The sequence below is a fragment of the Seriola lalandi genome, unplaced genomic scaffold (assembly GCF_002814215.2).
Source record: "Seriola lalandi dorsalis isolate HSWRI2012SDOR001 ecotype SW California unplaced genomic scaffold, Sedor1 jcf7180002054885, whole genome shotgun sequence".
In the NCBI taxonomy this organism is placed as follows: Eukaryota; Metazoa; Chordata; class Actinopteri; order Carangiformes; family Carangidae; genus Seriola; species Seriola lalandi.
This window is the reverse complement of record NW_019525437.1, coordinates 4,595,108-4,610,425: the sequence shown is the minus strand read 5'-3', so window position 1 is coordinate 4,610,425 and position 15,318 is coordinate 4,595,108. Positions and strand designations below refer to the sequence as shown.

The window sequence follows — 15,318 nt, the reverse complement described above, 5'->3', positions numbered from 1 at the left end:
GTTGGAAAGGGGGCGGTAATCTCTCAGTGTTGTCTTACAGGCAACCTACCAACTTTGCTCAGGTGAAAATAAGTTTAGTCACATGATGCTGTGTTTAAATTTGGTTGTACAGCATTGATACTTAGAGCAAGTAAGTATCTCCCTGGTTCCCACGTTTGCAACTTCATTCTGAAGTAAGTCTTTTTTTGTTTTGTTAAGTCTCCTTAACCAAGTCAAGTCTCAAGTCTTCAGAGGCTAAGTCAAGGTGAAGCCCTTGTCAGTGTTTATAGGTCACCAGTCTTAATGTGTTTAAGTCTCAAGTAAGTCTTGAGTCTGGTTTAAGTCAAAGTCTCAAGTCTACAGCTGAAATATTATGAAATATTATTATTGTCTAACACCTCTGTTTTGTGATTATTGCAACAGTTTACAGCCTTATTAACTGATTGACCCATTATCAGAACAATTCTTCCAAATTTCAGGGGTCATTTCAGTCAAATTCCAAAAATTTAGAGACGCTTTTTCACTTACCACTGGCAGTATCTGTCCAAGCACATAGTTCAGGTTTTGAGCTATCTTCCTCTGTGATTTCTGGTATTACCCCAGGACACTGGACATGAACTCATTTCTTTGTTGTGTGTATGGTATTAAAATTACACAAGAGCAGCTTTTCTTTCCAATTATCCTGGATAATCCTCAGACCTAAATGAGGACATTTTTCACAGGAAATACTTTCTGGCAAAGAGACAGAAAAGCAAAGGCTGTAGATAAATAACAAATCATAATCTAGACTTGAGTTTATAACAAAAGAAAATACTAAAATCAACTACTGATCATTTGGATTTGCTTCTTCTATCACAATCACATAAGCTCAATGTGTTTTCATTGAGAGATAAAGATAATCAGACATACATGTAAGTACAGTTTCGTGGCATGGGTGCTTTCAACCTTTTTTTTCTTCTTCTTTTTTTTTTTTAAACCTTCATTTGTTAAATCGAGAAAATTAATTTTTAGTCATTTTTAGTCAGGGGGGGATTTCACAAAGCGACATTTAGGTTTATAGTAGTATATTTTTGTTATGATGATGATATTATTTACCAGGAATATAAATTCTTTATGGTTTTTAAAATGTATTCTGTTATGAAGAAGAATTGGAAATTTAAGGAATTTTGTTTTAATAACCAACATTTTTTTTCGTATTTTTTTTTAAGATTTGGTGTCCTCGTTAAACAGGGCATATCATATTTGCCAAACATTGCATAAATAATATAACTGCGCCTTCTATGTGTACAACATGACGATATGTCTGTAATGAAATTCCACCTTGCAAGACAAGACTGAGGGCACAACCCTCTGTTAACTGTACTCTGTGATTGGACAGTATCAATACCGTCATTTGCGTGAGCATATTCACGTCGCTGTTTGATGACGTACCACTTGGGTTGTAAACATGGAGGAGAGAGAAGCGTTGAAGAGGCAAATTGAACTTCTTCAGAGTAAGTCTTGCTTTGTAAATGTCGACAGTTGTATGAGCAGCCGGTGGGTTAAAAGGATGAAAATACACTGAGAGCTCCCGGTAGGGTGTGCGGCCCGCGCTTTCTGATATTTAAAAACGAACTTTAACCGACAGCTTTTCCTCCAATCAACCGTCAACGTTACTCATTTGGCTAAAAATAGACACGTCTCTGCCCTTCATAACATAGGATATATACATAGGATATACATGTATCCAGCTAATATAGTAGCTAATAATTTCCGTTTAGAAGCACATAAGTAGTCATTTATTCTAGTAACGGTTAGCTACCAGTAACAGGTTAATAGTTTTACTCGTCGGTTCTCAAGGCATAGCGGTAAACGGTCAAAAAAGCATAATTTATCATAACATAAGTGCTTGACTTTGATATTGTTATATCTAATATATCAGATTGTCGATTACTATGATGTTAAATTTCCTTGCTGCACGTTGTTTATTTTGTGAAACAACCCTTTAAAATAGGTTTTATTTTCTCATTATCAGTTTGCAAGTGATTGACAACCAAATCACCCCATTTCTTTTTAATTTTCAGATCTCATCAATAAACACAAGAGTGTCCATGGTGATGCACCGTTTGAAAGAGATGAGCAGAGGCATCTAGAACCTCCAACATCAGCCAGAGGCAGAGGTCACAGCGCATCTGTCATCAATCCTCACAGCTCCAGAGGGAGACTTTATGCTCCTCAGACCCGTGGGAGTTGGAGGAAAGCGTACTCTCTGAGAAACAAGAACCCTCAGTCTTCTTTTGGACATCACTCAGCTTCAGACTTCTCTGTGGATCAGTCTAGTTCCCAGCCTGTATCTCGCAGCATCTCTCTGCCCAGTCACAGCAGAGGAGAGGAGAGCCATAGAACCAAAACTTCTGCTTTATCGTCAGGGATTGTTCAACAGAAGAAAGAGGAACATGTAAGCAGCATCACAGGGATTATAGAAGATGCAACAAAGAAAACACCCACAGACACTCTGCGCAAAAGAGGTGAAGAGGCAGCTTTGTCTCAGCGTAAAGATGGAAAAGGAAGTTCAAGCTCAACAGGCACTAGCTTGCAACATGAAACGGGACACAGACAGACTCAAGAATTTCAGCGGAAGACTGAAAGCAGTCGTGTTGCCCTTCCAGGGAAGATGGTCATTGGTTCTTCGGAAGTGCCATCTTCACTCAAGACCAATACCTTGACCAAGCAGAGAAGCTCCGAAGTACAGATCAAACCTCCCCTGACCAGCAAAACTGAGTCTAAACTGACTCCAGCAATTCCTACGACTGGCAATACCGCATTACCCCTCTCTGCTCAGTTTAAGATAGCAAAAAAAACTTCCCCTGACCTCACATCTCAGACCAGACTGGCCCAGGTCAGTACATCTTTTATGAAAAAATCCAAGTTCACTTGGGTAAAGAGCCAGAACGTGGGAGGAGTGGAGTCCAGACAAGGTAGCTCTATTTCTTCATTCACGGGAAAAGCTGTAACTGTTGCCCCAACATCAGTCTCAAAAGCTGGAGTTGCCAGTGGAAGCTCCCCCTCGCTCACAATCAGTAAGAGAACCCCTACCAAGAAGTTACCCCGAAAGCTTAGCCCAGTCACCGTCGCCCCGAAGACCTCCAAGTACAAATGGGTCTCCTCTTCTGCTGGAGTCCAAGCCAAGGTGTCTCGTAAACCACTGTCACCCAAAGCCCTGACTCTTGCTCAGAGAGCTCTAGAAAAGGGAGAGGCCACCAAAAAACTCAGAGCACCCTCTACTCCCTCTGCTAAAATAAAAAAGGCAACCAGCCCCTCACTTAGTAGCCGTTATCGCTGGAAGGCTGGGGGACAGACTACGTCTGGAGCAGCGACAGCAGGGGCAGCAGTGGCTCGTCGTAGATCTGCCTTCCACTGGACTTCTGAAAAAAGCAACAAAGGAGTGAAAGGAGGGCTTGTTGTTTCCCCGTCTCTACATCAACGTGCCTCCCTCCCATCCTCCTCCCTTGGTGGGTTCAAACTGCGCAGCAGGATGAAGATCATCAGGAAGTCTGCTAACAGGTTAATAATGGAAACATGCACATGATCTGATTGATTTTACCCTAGGTTTATTCTTATCTAATGATGTTTCTTTTCAGTTTTTTTTAGTGTATCTGTTTTTTGCCAGAAGGGGGCAGCAGATATATATATATATATATTTATATGCCCTTGTTCATGTTATATTCTTGTTTATTTATACATTAATCACATAGATTTTTCTCGACACAATTTGATTAATAGTAACCTCTAATGTCTTACTGATCACACTGTTCTCTTTTGTCCTTTGTATTGTGACCACAGTGGGGGTGGGTCAGAGAGGGGGAGCAACCCATCAGCAGTGAAGTACTCCCCACGGGGCCGAATACTCACCTCGACCCGGACTCCTTTAGGACTGAGGAGGACATCCTCCAGGGAGCTTGTTTCTTTTGGAAGACACAAATTGAGGCGGCTCTCCCCAACCTTATCAAGGACAGGTAAGGAGCATACACTACAGTACAAGATTGTTGTTTTCTGGTATTGTCTCGTTCAGTTTCATTAAGGGCATTTATTATGCGCAGTTTTTCTGCCATGTATTTGTCATTGCCAACTAATTGCTATAATGAGCTGCCAACCAAATGCTCATCCATGGAAAACAACATTACATGCTTAGGAGGGAACATATCTAATCTGGTTAGTTACAGTCCAACTGTAGTTTCTGTGGTCCTAATAATGGAAATGCTCAAATCATGTAGTTAATTTTGATTAATCTTTTTAATATTCCTTCTCCCCTCCCCCACTTACAAGCCTGTCAATATCAGTAACCACACAGTACGACCCACAGCAGCTAAACTTTCCAGATAGGATCAAAATCTCACCCACTGACTTTTTAATGAGAACTACAATCCACAGCCTGATGGTGGTGCTGTGAAAACTTGTTTTCCAATCTCACCAACAACTCGCAGTATTCAGAAACATTACTTCCTTATACAGTCATCATGTTCTGTTGGATTTCCTCCCATTTCACCAAACTGGTCTCACAAGATTCTCTTGAATTTCAGTGGATGCATTTACTCCTAAAAGTTGTACTTTTTCTTACATCATCAAAAAGCTTCAACTTATGTTTTAACTGGAGTTATTTACATCCTTCCAAAGCTCAGCAAACCTGGTACTCGCACTCCCACTTTGGTTTGTTTGTCTTCTTTCAAAACAAAAGGAAACACAGACTTATTGATTAACAGCTTCAGAGTCCTAATACCTAAGAGCATGTCTCATAGAGAAATCTTCCCATCCAGTAAACTGGCCTCTATTTTCCATTTTATCTCATGGATCAGATTGTTGATTACTGTGATGTTAAATTTCCTTGCTACAAATATCTCAGTCAACTCTTTCCCCTTATATTTTTGTCCAGCCTCTGTTTTCTTGTATCCATTTGTCTCCTTTGATCATAGTTGACGCACAGGATTTCAAACATACAGTTCATGATTATTCAAACATCATGGGGATTTTGGGTCAAGCACGTCTTCTGACCGAAACACTCGTCCTGGTCGTGTGTTCATTTCAGCTTCTTGAAAATTTAACAACATTTATAAATGTTTAAATGATCAGCACTGTTCCTCTGCATTTCTATTGGTTCCTTGCAACTTTAGTCCCTTTTTTTGTTGATTTTATTGCTTTTTACTCTGGCTCCGTGTCTCTCTTCAGTGCTTGTGTCAGTTCTATACCAGCTGTGCTCTTGTGTACTTTGACTGCTGCCAACTACACGCTTTACTATACAGCCTTATAGCTTATGGCTTATGACTTATGGCTGTAGTATGCCATTTTTGCAGTTAGTTGAAAACTATATTTGAAATCATGTCAAAAGTCATATGAAATCCTGTAGTAGGTTGGGGGTTTGGAATGAGATGCAACAGTTTATTGTTCTTCACTATGAGGGAAAAAAAAAGATTTTCAAATTTTCTTAATGATTTAATTCTAACTTTTTTGTTTTACAAGATCCTCCTGAATGTGTTTTCAGCTCCACTCACTTCAGGTTCAGTGTTTTGCAGCTGTTATTTGCTCCTACATTACCTTTGTGCATTGCATTTTAAGACAACAGTGTAAAACAATAGCACACTCAAAAATTAATGAGATTTAGTATACCAACTTCTTATAGTAAAAATTAGTTTTGGACAAAGCATCTAAGTAATTGGCCCTTCAACTACAGTAGCTATTGCAGCCGTCTCCAGTAGAGGGCAGCAGCTCCCACCCATGTCCTCCTTGTAAGGGCTTTGTGTTGCTGCCTGTCACAGGAGAGGCATACACACAGGCTATAAGAGGAGGGGGGAGGTTAATTGATTGCCCAATTCAGCCGTGATGGCGAACAAGTGCCGATAGCGGGTAATTTGCAGAGGTGGAGGCAGGCAGCGACACTGCTATCAAGCCCTGGCACCACTCTCCCTCCAGTAGATAAAAAGGAGCTAATGCATAATTATCCTTTTGCAAATTGGATTGTTTTAACGAACTGTAGAATATAGGCCTAACCTGATGGAAAGCAATCATTGTTTTTACAGTCCCCCCTCTCGCTCTCCCCCCTCCCTCTCTCCCCCCTCCCTCCACTTCCCTCCCTCCACTTGCCCCTCCAACCCTCCGGTCATTCTGCGTGTACCCAACACGCCTCATGCCCATCTTGGTGTAATCTCCCACACTCAATGGAGTCAGAAGACATTAGAAAAGCCATCACTATTAACATTAGGCTTTATTCGTCCCCATGGCTTAGCGTCTATCAGTCTGCTTCTCTTTCTCTGATTCTCTAACTTTGTGTGTCCTTTCTTACACCTCCTACATCCTTTTCCTCTTCCCTTCCTCCTCACCATTTCTCCCTTTTTTAAAAAAAAAAAAGTCATTTGGAGAACCTGACTGGCCTACTGTAGGAGTGAATGCATCTCTAATTAAAGATGTGGATTCAGAATTAGAGACACAGGAAAGGTGGAGCAGGGGTGAGTGCAGAGGAAGATGAAGTGCGGAAAGCTGCTCATAGCCGTCTGCGCCTCTGATAAGAGCCGCTAATAAAGAGCAAATTGAATTACTAATGATGGGAAGCAGAGTCCCTATAGATGAGCCTGTTAAAAACCAACCTTATGACCACTCACACATGCATGATAATACACTCACAAACAATGTTTCTTAATTTCCTCCTCAATGACTAGCTTCAGCCTCCCATCCTCACGTTTAGGGGGCTAGCGTTTTCTGAGGTGCTCGGTTATCTGCGGATTAATTTAAAGAGGGCATAAACCTAAGTAAGCAGTTAAAGCAGTAATGAATCAAGAGGTGTGTGTATGTATATATCTATACGTGTGTGTGCTTGCATGCGCCCGGAGACAGCTATGTAGCCCAGATAATCTAATAAAGCAGATAAATGTCAGGAACGGACAGAACACAGAGAGGAAGAGTGCTGAGCCGAGCGGCTTCGGGCCCCATGTGACAGGCTTCTGGAGCATTTTAGGTCTCTATCTCACTCTGCTTTTCTTTCCTCCCTCACCGTCTCCCATCCAGTCTCGCTCAGTCTTTTTTTCCTCTTTGGAGCTGTCTTCACCACTCTGCTAATATTCCCTGTGACTTTATTTAAGCCCAGTGCTGTATATCACTGTGCACACTGCAGACATTTTCTGTATCATCTGATTTTAGGTCTAAACTGAAGTATAAAGTCGTTAGAACTAATCAGATTTTCTGAATTCAAATTTTCCCCCCAAAAAAAACATTAATAAGTAATAAATCTTGGCATTGATCATGTGAATTCATTGTACCGCAGTCTGATTTAAGATAGTCAAGAACTAAGCTGCTTTGTGGAACCAGCCCCTGATTATTCTCTCAATTGTTTGGTATACAAAATCTCAGGTGGTGGAGAAATGTTTATTTTATTTTTATTTTTTTATCTCAAAGTGATGTCTTTAAATGTCTGTCTTTGTTCGACAACAGTCCAAAACCCAAAGGTGCTCAGTTGGCTTCCACATAAGCGAGAGAAGCAGCAAATCCTCATATTTGATGAGCTGTAATTAGGGAATGATTAGTGCCGTTGCTTTGAAAAGAAAGGTCTGCCTTGGGGCTGCCCTCCCCAACGCAGTCGTGTGGAAAACATTGTATGCATTGCCCACACCAGTTGTACTTCTCAGTTGGTCTCTAGCCCTGTTTATGTAAATCATAAAATCCACTCACACACACACTGGGGGTCAGATTGTCGACCTGCTTGTGTGTTGTAGTAGGACTGAGTCTCTGATGGTGGCAGTGCTGCCACCTTTGGTCTCTCAGCATCAGCTTACCGACACGCTGCCCCCCTCCACCTTCTGACACCACGGAGCCCATTACTTACTACCACAAAAGAATCCTCCCTCCCCACCCCCCACCCTCTCCTTCCCTCCTTCAGGGATCCTGTTACCGCTCCTACAGTGATCCCATTTATTTCACCCATAAATCATATGTGCTGCTCTGCATCGAGGCCCTGCTCTCACTGACATTTTCCACTTTCTCCTGTGATATGTACTGAATGTACACACTACTGTATGTACAGACACGTGCAAACACAGATGGGATGCTATTAACAAACAGCCGTTACTGTGCAGTGTAATCATTTGAGAAGCTCAGAACCATTTTCAGGTATCAGGTTCCTCATAAAGTGGTTAGGCCTGTGCACTGGTTTCTTCCACACAGCAGCAAACGCACCTTCTGACTAATCTGTTTGTTTTATTCACCAATGTTTTTTTTTCCTGTTCTTCTGATGCCTCCTCTCATTGTTGATACCTGTTGTCCAGTCACAAAGTTATCGTTAATTTAAGAAGCCATTTGCTTGATTTACCTCTTTGAAAACTTTTAAGTAATGCATTGGTTGTAGCTTCTTTAAGAAAAGACTGAAGTGATGTTCTCTCATACCTTGTTATCTAAAGGCCCACACACACCGGCAGTATCTGATGTGTGTCCACACATTACATACATCCATTATCCTCGATGTATGGTGTTATGCACCTCATTGTGGGTTTTGTGAGCAGTAACTCATGAGGATCACGTCAACACACTCGTCAGCTCCTGAGAGAAACAGCAGTTTTTCCATTGGCTGCCTGGGTTGGCACATCCTGGCTACTGCGCCTCACTTTATATGGTGCATTCATTCTGCGCCATCACCGTCACTTAACACATCTCATTCATGAGAAAACTGGAGGATTTGCCAACAGTCTAATGGGGCTAACCGTGTCTGTTTTCCAGTTGAGAAGTTTAAAGTTCACTATACATGTGCTAAATATTCCTTTAATAACTTCACCAGCTGGCTGTTGACTACATGCACTGGAGACTCTTAATGTTGTTTAGAGCCACTCTTGATTATTTGATTGGTTCCTGCAATACAAGTAAGATGAGCACATGACAGAAAATGAAACTTTAATTTAGTGTTATCATTTTAATCCACCTTTCATTTGACCCAATGGTTGATTTACCTGTGGCACGCTGAAGCAGGAAAGCTGCAGTATAAATTGCACAAGTTTTTGTTTTGCTTTTGTGTGCGTCTAACTTCATTGTTGCTACATTATGCATACACTTATCAGTTTATTATGAAAACGAATACAGTCTAATACGACAGTCCTCCTAAATCCTCCTTCATGAAGGTTATAATGTTCAGTTTGTTGCAGCTGTGTTAAAGAGGTGTTGATTAAACTGTATGAACTGCAGTTTATGGAGCTGTTGAACTATACTGTAGTGTAGCCTATACCCTCACTGATTTGAATTGGGTGGACAAAATAATAGGAACACTCGTCAACAGCACCTCAGACTACATTCAACGAAATGATCATACAGTTGAATCAACACGTCTTTAACACAGTTTCAACAAACTGAACATTAAACATTACACTGTTCGTTTTACCTAGATGTTCCTAAGAAACTGCCAACTGAGTGTACAGTATAATTACTTCAAAGTTGTGTATTGGGAGTTTTGTCTGTCTTGTCTTGGTCTTCTCTCCGTCTCGATTACACCACTGGTAATCTGACTCTTGGAGTATTATCAGTCTCTTAGTAGGTTATCATTACTATGTTCTGAAACTCTACCCATTAGTTTTATAAGTGCTGTTGGGTGAAAACCTTGTATCTCCTGGTTAGCCATGTTGTTTTTGGCTTGAAGACATTATATATTGTGATGTTGTCAGCTTTTTAAAGAGTTTTTGTCTAAGTCCATGGATGACTTCCATCTTTCAGAGGTTTAGGGATGATAACACAATAACTATCCTAGCTGATATGTTTTTCATGTATTGCAACATGTGCAATCGGACTCCTGGAGCCCTGTCTGTCCTTTTCTGACTTCAGCTTGGCACGACACATGTTTGTTTATTTTTGTTTGTTTATTTGCATCACTCTCTGGTTCACACTTGCTCCAGTTTCTCCCACTTTTCCTTCACACTGTGGCCACTTGTCCTGCGCTCTCCTCTCACTGACTCATGCTCCCACATTTACACACACACAGCACACATGTACACACACACATAGTCACACATACACATAAAGGCAGATTATAAAGGACACTGACTCACTGTCTGTTTGTTTGGACCTAAGAGCACACAGTTAGTGTTGCTATGTGCATACTGGAAGCGTCATATTATATGTGTTTGTGTGCTGATCTTTCTCTGAACTTTTTATTGGTCGAATGATTTTAATAGTTTGTTTGTGTGTCTGTGTGTCTGTGTGTGTGTGTGTGTGTGTGTGTGTGTGTGTGTGTGTGTGTGTGTGTGAGTGATTCTCCCATCAGCTGCTTTTCTACATACCGTTCTCCAAATGCCATTCCCCAGTCCTCCCATAGTATTATCAGTTGGATGACACACAGACACACACACACACACTTGCACCGTGTGGACCTTAACCCTAATGCAAACACACACACACACACACACACACACACACAAACACACACACACAGAGGCATTCTGCTCATTCCTCTACACTTTCTCAGGCTCTCTGTGTCAAACAGGTGGACCTCTGTCTTCTCTTTCTGTCTGTATTTCTCTGACCACATCTTGCTCCTCTCTTCCTTTCTCTTGATGTCTATAGACATTTGCCAACGCACACACACACACACACACACACACACACACACACACACACACACACAAACAAATCATACAGAATTACTGCATTTCCATAATGATTTAATGATAATGATAATTTATGTTTTCCATGTATGTTTTAGCATTTGGGACGACCCTTTGCATGCATTTCTCTTTGCGCCTATATATAAACAGTATGGCTATTTGGTTGCATGAATGATTCAGTTTCTCATGCAAGATGGTGTCTAGTGTAAAAAGGGCTCAGTATAGCTCCCTGCCATGGTGCACGGTAACATTTGGCATTTTGATTAACCTCAGGGACCCAGGGAGCCGTGCATGTCAGAGACCAGACCCCTGTACCTACAGTATGTCCACATGAGTAACTCCTCCCAAGCTGTGTTGTAGCACCCATCCTCCTTCCTCAGACTCTCATCAAACTGTCAACTGGCCATAATTAAAGTTCTGACTCATTTGAGATCAACATGCAGATGGAGCTCTCTGAGTGCACACAGAGAGTAGTGAACACTTGTAATGCTTCACTAAACCTGGTCAAGTGACTGGATAGGTCATGTTGAATGAGTTTCAAATTGCTCAACAGGTTTAAATTATTTTTCTTTAGAAATATCAATGTTATACAGAGCATCATAATATTTGATCAGTGTGATTTTGACTGAACTCAGAGTGCTGTGCTGTGTGCCATCATGAGGGGGTGTTTTTATGCTGTGAATCTGCAAGGGGGGGAGGGGGGGAGGGCATGTGTTGAAATGTGTAATCAATACTATTGAGTCCTGAAACTTAAGCTTGAGATGATTGTGACTCCTTCCCAGTTAAGGAGGTAAATGTTTTCTTGGTATCCAGAGGAGTGGCCCATGTTCCAGGCTGTCTGAATAAATCAGAAACCTAACGGGACACAGGCGGTGTCCTACTAATTATTTGAGAACACATGGCAGGCAATGCAAGTGTCATTTATTGGTAAACGGCTTGGCTGGGGCACAAGATGTTTCCATCTTTAGCTACAGGAGTATAAATTCTCACAATGATCTAGTATTCAAGTATTCAAAATTTAACATGCACAATTCCTCATGACGTTGTCTTCTGCCCACAGATGTTGAACAGGTGTAGAATTTTATTCTCTTTATTCTTTTGTTTTTGATTTCTTCTTTTAAATGACGATACAAGTGTTTTGCATGTCATGTTGTAACTCATAAACAGAAAATCTCATACTTTACAGTATATTACAAATGTTGCGATAGAGCCAATAGTTTTTCAGTAGCTTATTTTCCCCCATTCTGCAGATTGATCATATCAGTATCATTTCAGTGTCTGTAAGTAAACTGGACTATACACACCTGCAGTTACACCAAGTTCACAGTACACAGACATTCTATCTGGTGGAGGTGATACATTTTGATAAGCTGAATATTGTATTTGATAAAAATTTAATAATTTATTCTCTAACTCTGGATTCATGTGTTACTGAACTGTGTGTGTTCTCCTCCCCACCTCCCCAGCTGTTCACATCTCTATCCATTTTGAAGTACATCAGGAACTTTAGTCTTTAAGTTACATTATTGTTAAGTGATAATGTAGTTTAAGTGCAGACCGGTTTTGGGATTGATATTAGAGAATTCTTTACAGCATCACCTCATCATAATAATAACTTTGACAAGAAATAGCAAACCATTGTAAACTCCAAGGTGATGTTTCACAAAACTGATGCAGCAATGTGCCATTTGACTTTCATACAACACTAAAAGGAATGTAAACCAACAGCTCCCTAAAAGGTAGCTCGATGTGTCTTTGATTTTATTGATGAGTGTGTGTTGGTCCAGTGTGGTTTTGGTCTTGTTGTGTTACACAAAACATATATCTGTTCTGGTAACAGGAGGGGAAAGTCAGGAGCCGTTAGGAGCCGCTCCATAAATCTTCACCTTCTGTCAGCTGGAGAGCATGCTGGTATAGCTGCCCAGCCCCTCACCCTGCTGTACCCCGACCCTATGACAGTAACCCTATCCCCCCCAGCTCTCCTCCATATGTCTGCACACACTGACGTGTTACCATAATAATCACTGGGGGTTTGCCGTTTACGTGGGAAGACGAGCAAAGAGTCTGAGGAGCGCGCGGCATGTTAATTATGTCCCACACACGGGTATGGACACATGGTGGAGCAGGGATTGTGTGACTGGTTGTGGGGGGTTGGTCACTGGTTGGTCATTATGGTCAGGGCAGGGTTATCTGGGCACTTGGCATGGCTGTTGACATGGGGGATGCTTTATGACTTCAAGGTCTTGTTGGCGACTTCAAGTAAAATTGCTCTGCACAATTTAATCACATGTAACTGTCTTTTCAAGGGGTTGATTTTGGGATCTCTATATTAACTTTACAGAGCCAAATTTGAACTGTGGATTCATCTAAAACACTTTCAGTTCTCAGGGTCCAGACAATTGCAAGATATACTTTTAGATAGTTGATTTCATTCTAGCTTTCTAATCACGGTATATAAAAGATGAGGTGCCCAATCCTCATAAGTGTTGTGCACGATGCTTCAAAACTCTTGAAAGCATTAGGACCAAAGCCATCTCTCATTGAAGGTCTCAAACATCACAATATTTTGGCCAAATAGCTTGTTGTCAATAATGTCCTGATAGTTTTGCAATGAGTACAGATGCTTTCAAAAGGCATTTACATGGGAGAGTGTAAGAGACAATCGAGCAGGTAGAGCTTTCACTGCAGAACACAATCAACTAAGGAAGTCTAAAGCTCGAACAGAACTTTGAAAATTCAGTTCAGAAGTTTATTTGTGCAACTTGATTGTAGGAGCCAAAATGTGCATTTTGCCTATGTTGTTTATTTGTTTAGGTAGCACACGTTAATTTGATTATCACTTCAAGCAGTGGACACAGGGGTGAGGTTTAACTTTATTTACCTGTACTTTCGTGTGGCGGGATTCAGACAAAGAGGAATAGTGAGGCTCTGTTATTTTCTGTTGACCGTTATGTTTTTCTAGCACCACAATTGCTGATCGGTACCAGTTGTTTCAAATAAACAGTGTCATATGGACTAAGCAACTGATTTGTACAAACGCGTCGCAGTGAAGAGCCCACTGAGTCTCTTGCAGCTTTCTTCAATGGATAATAGTCACTACATTAACTTTAATTCAGCCATTTGAAGAATAACTGCGTCCGGTTCTGTTTGCCGTGCTAACTATCTGTGACAAAATGCTTTTCCTACACCCAGTGCAGCAAAGATGTTGCATTACAATATAGTACAGCAGACTTCACCTGACTACACCCAGCTGTGTGAGAAGACAATCGCGGATCATAATATGACATTATTCAAATCTGGGGAATTGAAACTTGTGAAGTATCAAAATCTGGCGTTGAATGTTTGGTCAGATCAATACTTCTTTTTTATTTTGATACAAATTCGTAGATATAGTTCTGCTTGTGTTTAGATAACATGTAACATTTGAGCAAGTTTGGGGTTGTTTGGTTAAATGGAAAAAGGTTTTTAAAGGCTAGTATGTTATTGAAATATCATTTTGAAATCGTATTTTGCACTGGAACTCTTTTATCATCATATTGGCCGTAGTGTTCCCTACACATCTCTTAGCTCTACTTTCAGTACCGAATGAACATCTCGAGTCAGATTGTCACAAACTGTTGAGCCTGTCGATCAAATCAGTGATCTACAGGCAGTCAGTTGTGTCATCCCTGTTGATATCACACTAACCACTCACATGTTCACTTGCATTTTTCAGTACCTTCCATATTTTCTCTCTCCCATGTTCACATTCCTTAATTGTTCACCCACACCCTCACTCTATTTCTCTACTTCCTTCCTGAGGAATTAGCCATAATTCCCTAATTGATGGCTTGGCTGCAAGTCTCTGTAGGTTGGTGCAGCCAAGTGGGGGCCAAGGCCCATATTCTCATAATGTTAGTGAATTTTGTGTGGTCATGTGAACTGATCATCCCCTCTACCGCTCCACTCTGGTTTTATGATCGTAAGCTCTTATCGTTTTTATCTCTGTCTTTCTGTCTGTCTCCATCTCTCTGTTCCCCTCTTAGTCTTATGCCCTCCCCATCCTGCCTGTTCCTCCTGGCTCTCCATCCAAACGCCAGAGCCAGGCATCAGGTCATCGACCTAAGCTGAGGAGAAACCTGACCGCTTATCTTCTTGACGTCTTTTTTTCTTTCTTTTTTTTTTTCTCAGCCTTTCCAACTTTCCATTTCAGTCATACTGGCCTGGACACCCGAACCCCCCCAAGTCTATTCTGGTCTTGTTGAGTTATTCAATAACCCCCTACTATCTCCCCCAGGTCCCCACTACTCCTTTCCCATCCATCTAAGTACCTCCTTTCCTCTCTTGGTCACCACTCGTCCCCTCCTTCCCCTTTTCTCCTCTGCGTCTTTGTCCGTCCCATGGGGAAGGTTACATTTTGTGCGGTCTCTGGGGTCCATGAGGTATTTTACTGTGTGCCCCAAGCCATGATTGGCATGCAAACCTCTAAGCTCTATGCCCTGACTTTCCCTTACATCCCTGACCTCCCTGCTTGCTGTCAGAGGGTAAGCCTCCTGAGCCCACCATAACCTCTCTGCAGGTGTTCCCCAAATGCAGTCATTAGGAATAATGCTGTCTGGCTTGGGAACAAATGTGGAACAGATTCTTCAGCAGACAAATCATGGACAGGTGTAAACTGAGTTACAGATCTGTCCTGAAAGCCAGTCTCTTCTTACAGTTTTGGTCTTATTTTTGGCAGCAACGTGTAATTTTTCTTTTT

At 41.4% G+C, this 15,318-nt stretch overlaps 1 protein-coding gene across 1 annotated transcript in view; it reads left to right on the top strand.

Moving 5' to 3' along the window:
* The first annotated feature begins 1,407 nt into the window (after window positions 1-1,407).
* zc3h3 (zinc finger CCCH-type containing 3) overlaps window positions 1,408-15,318 on the top strand; it is a 59,949-nt gene continuing 46,038 nt past the window's right edge. The window contains exons 1-3 of the mRNA XM_023428982.2: window positions 1,408-1,472; window positions 2,043-3,522; window positions 3,802-3,974. Coding sequence (XP_023284750.1) covers window positions 1,427-1,472; window positions 2,043-3,522; window positions 3,802-3,974 — 1,699 coding nt within the window. The 5' untranslated portion in view covers window positions 1,408-1,426. The remainder of the gene's footprint in view (window positions 1,473-2,042; window positions 3,523-3,801; window positions 3,975-15,318) is intronic.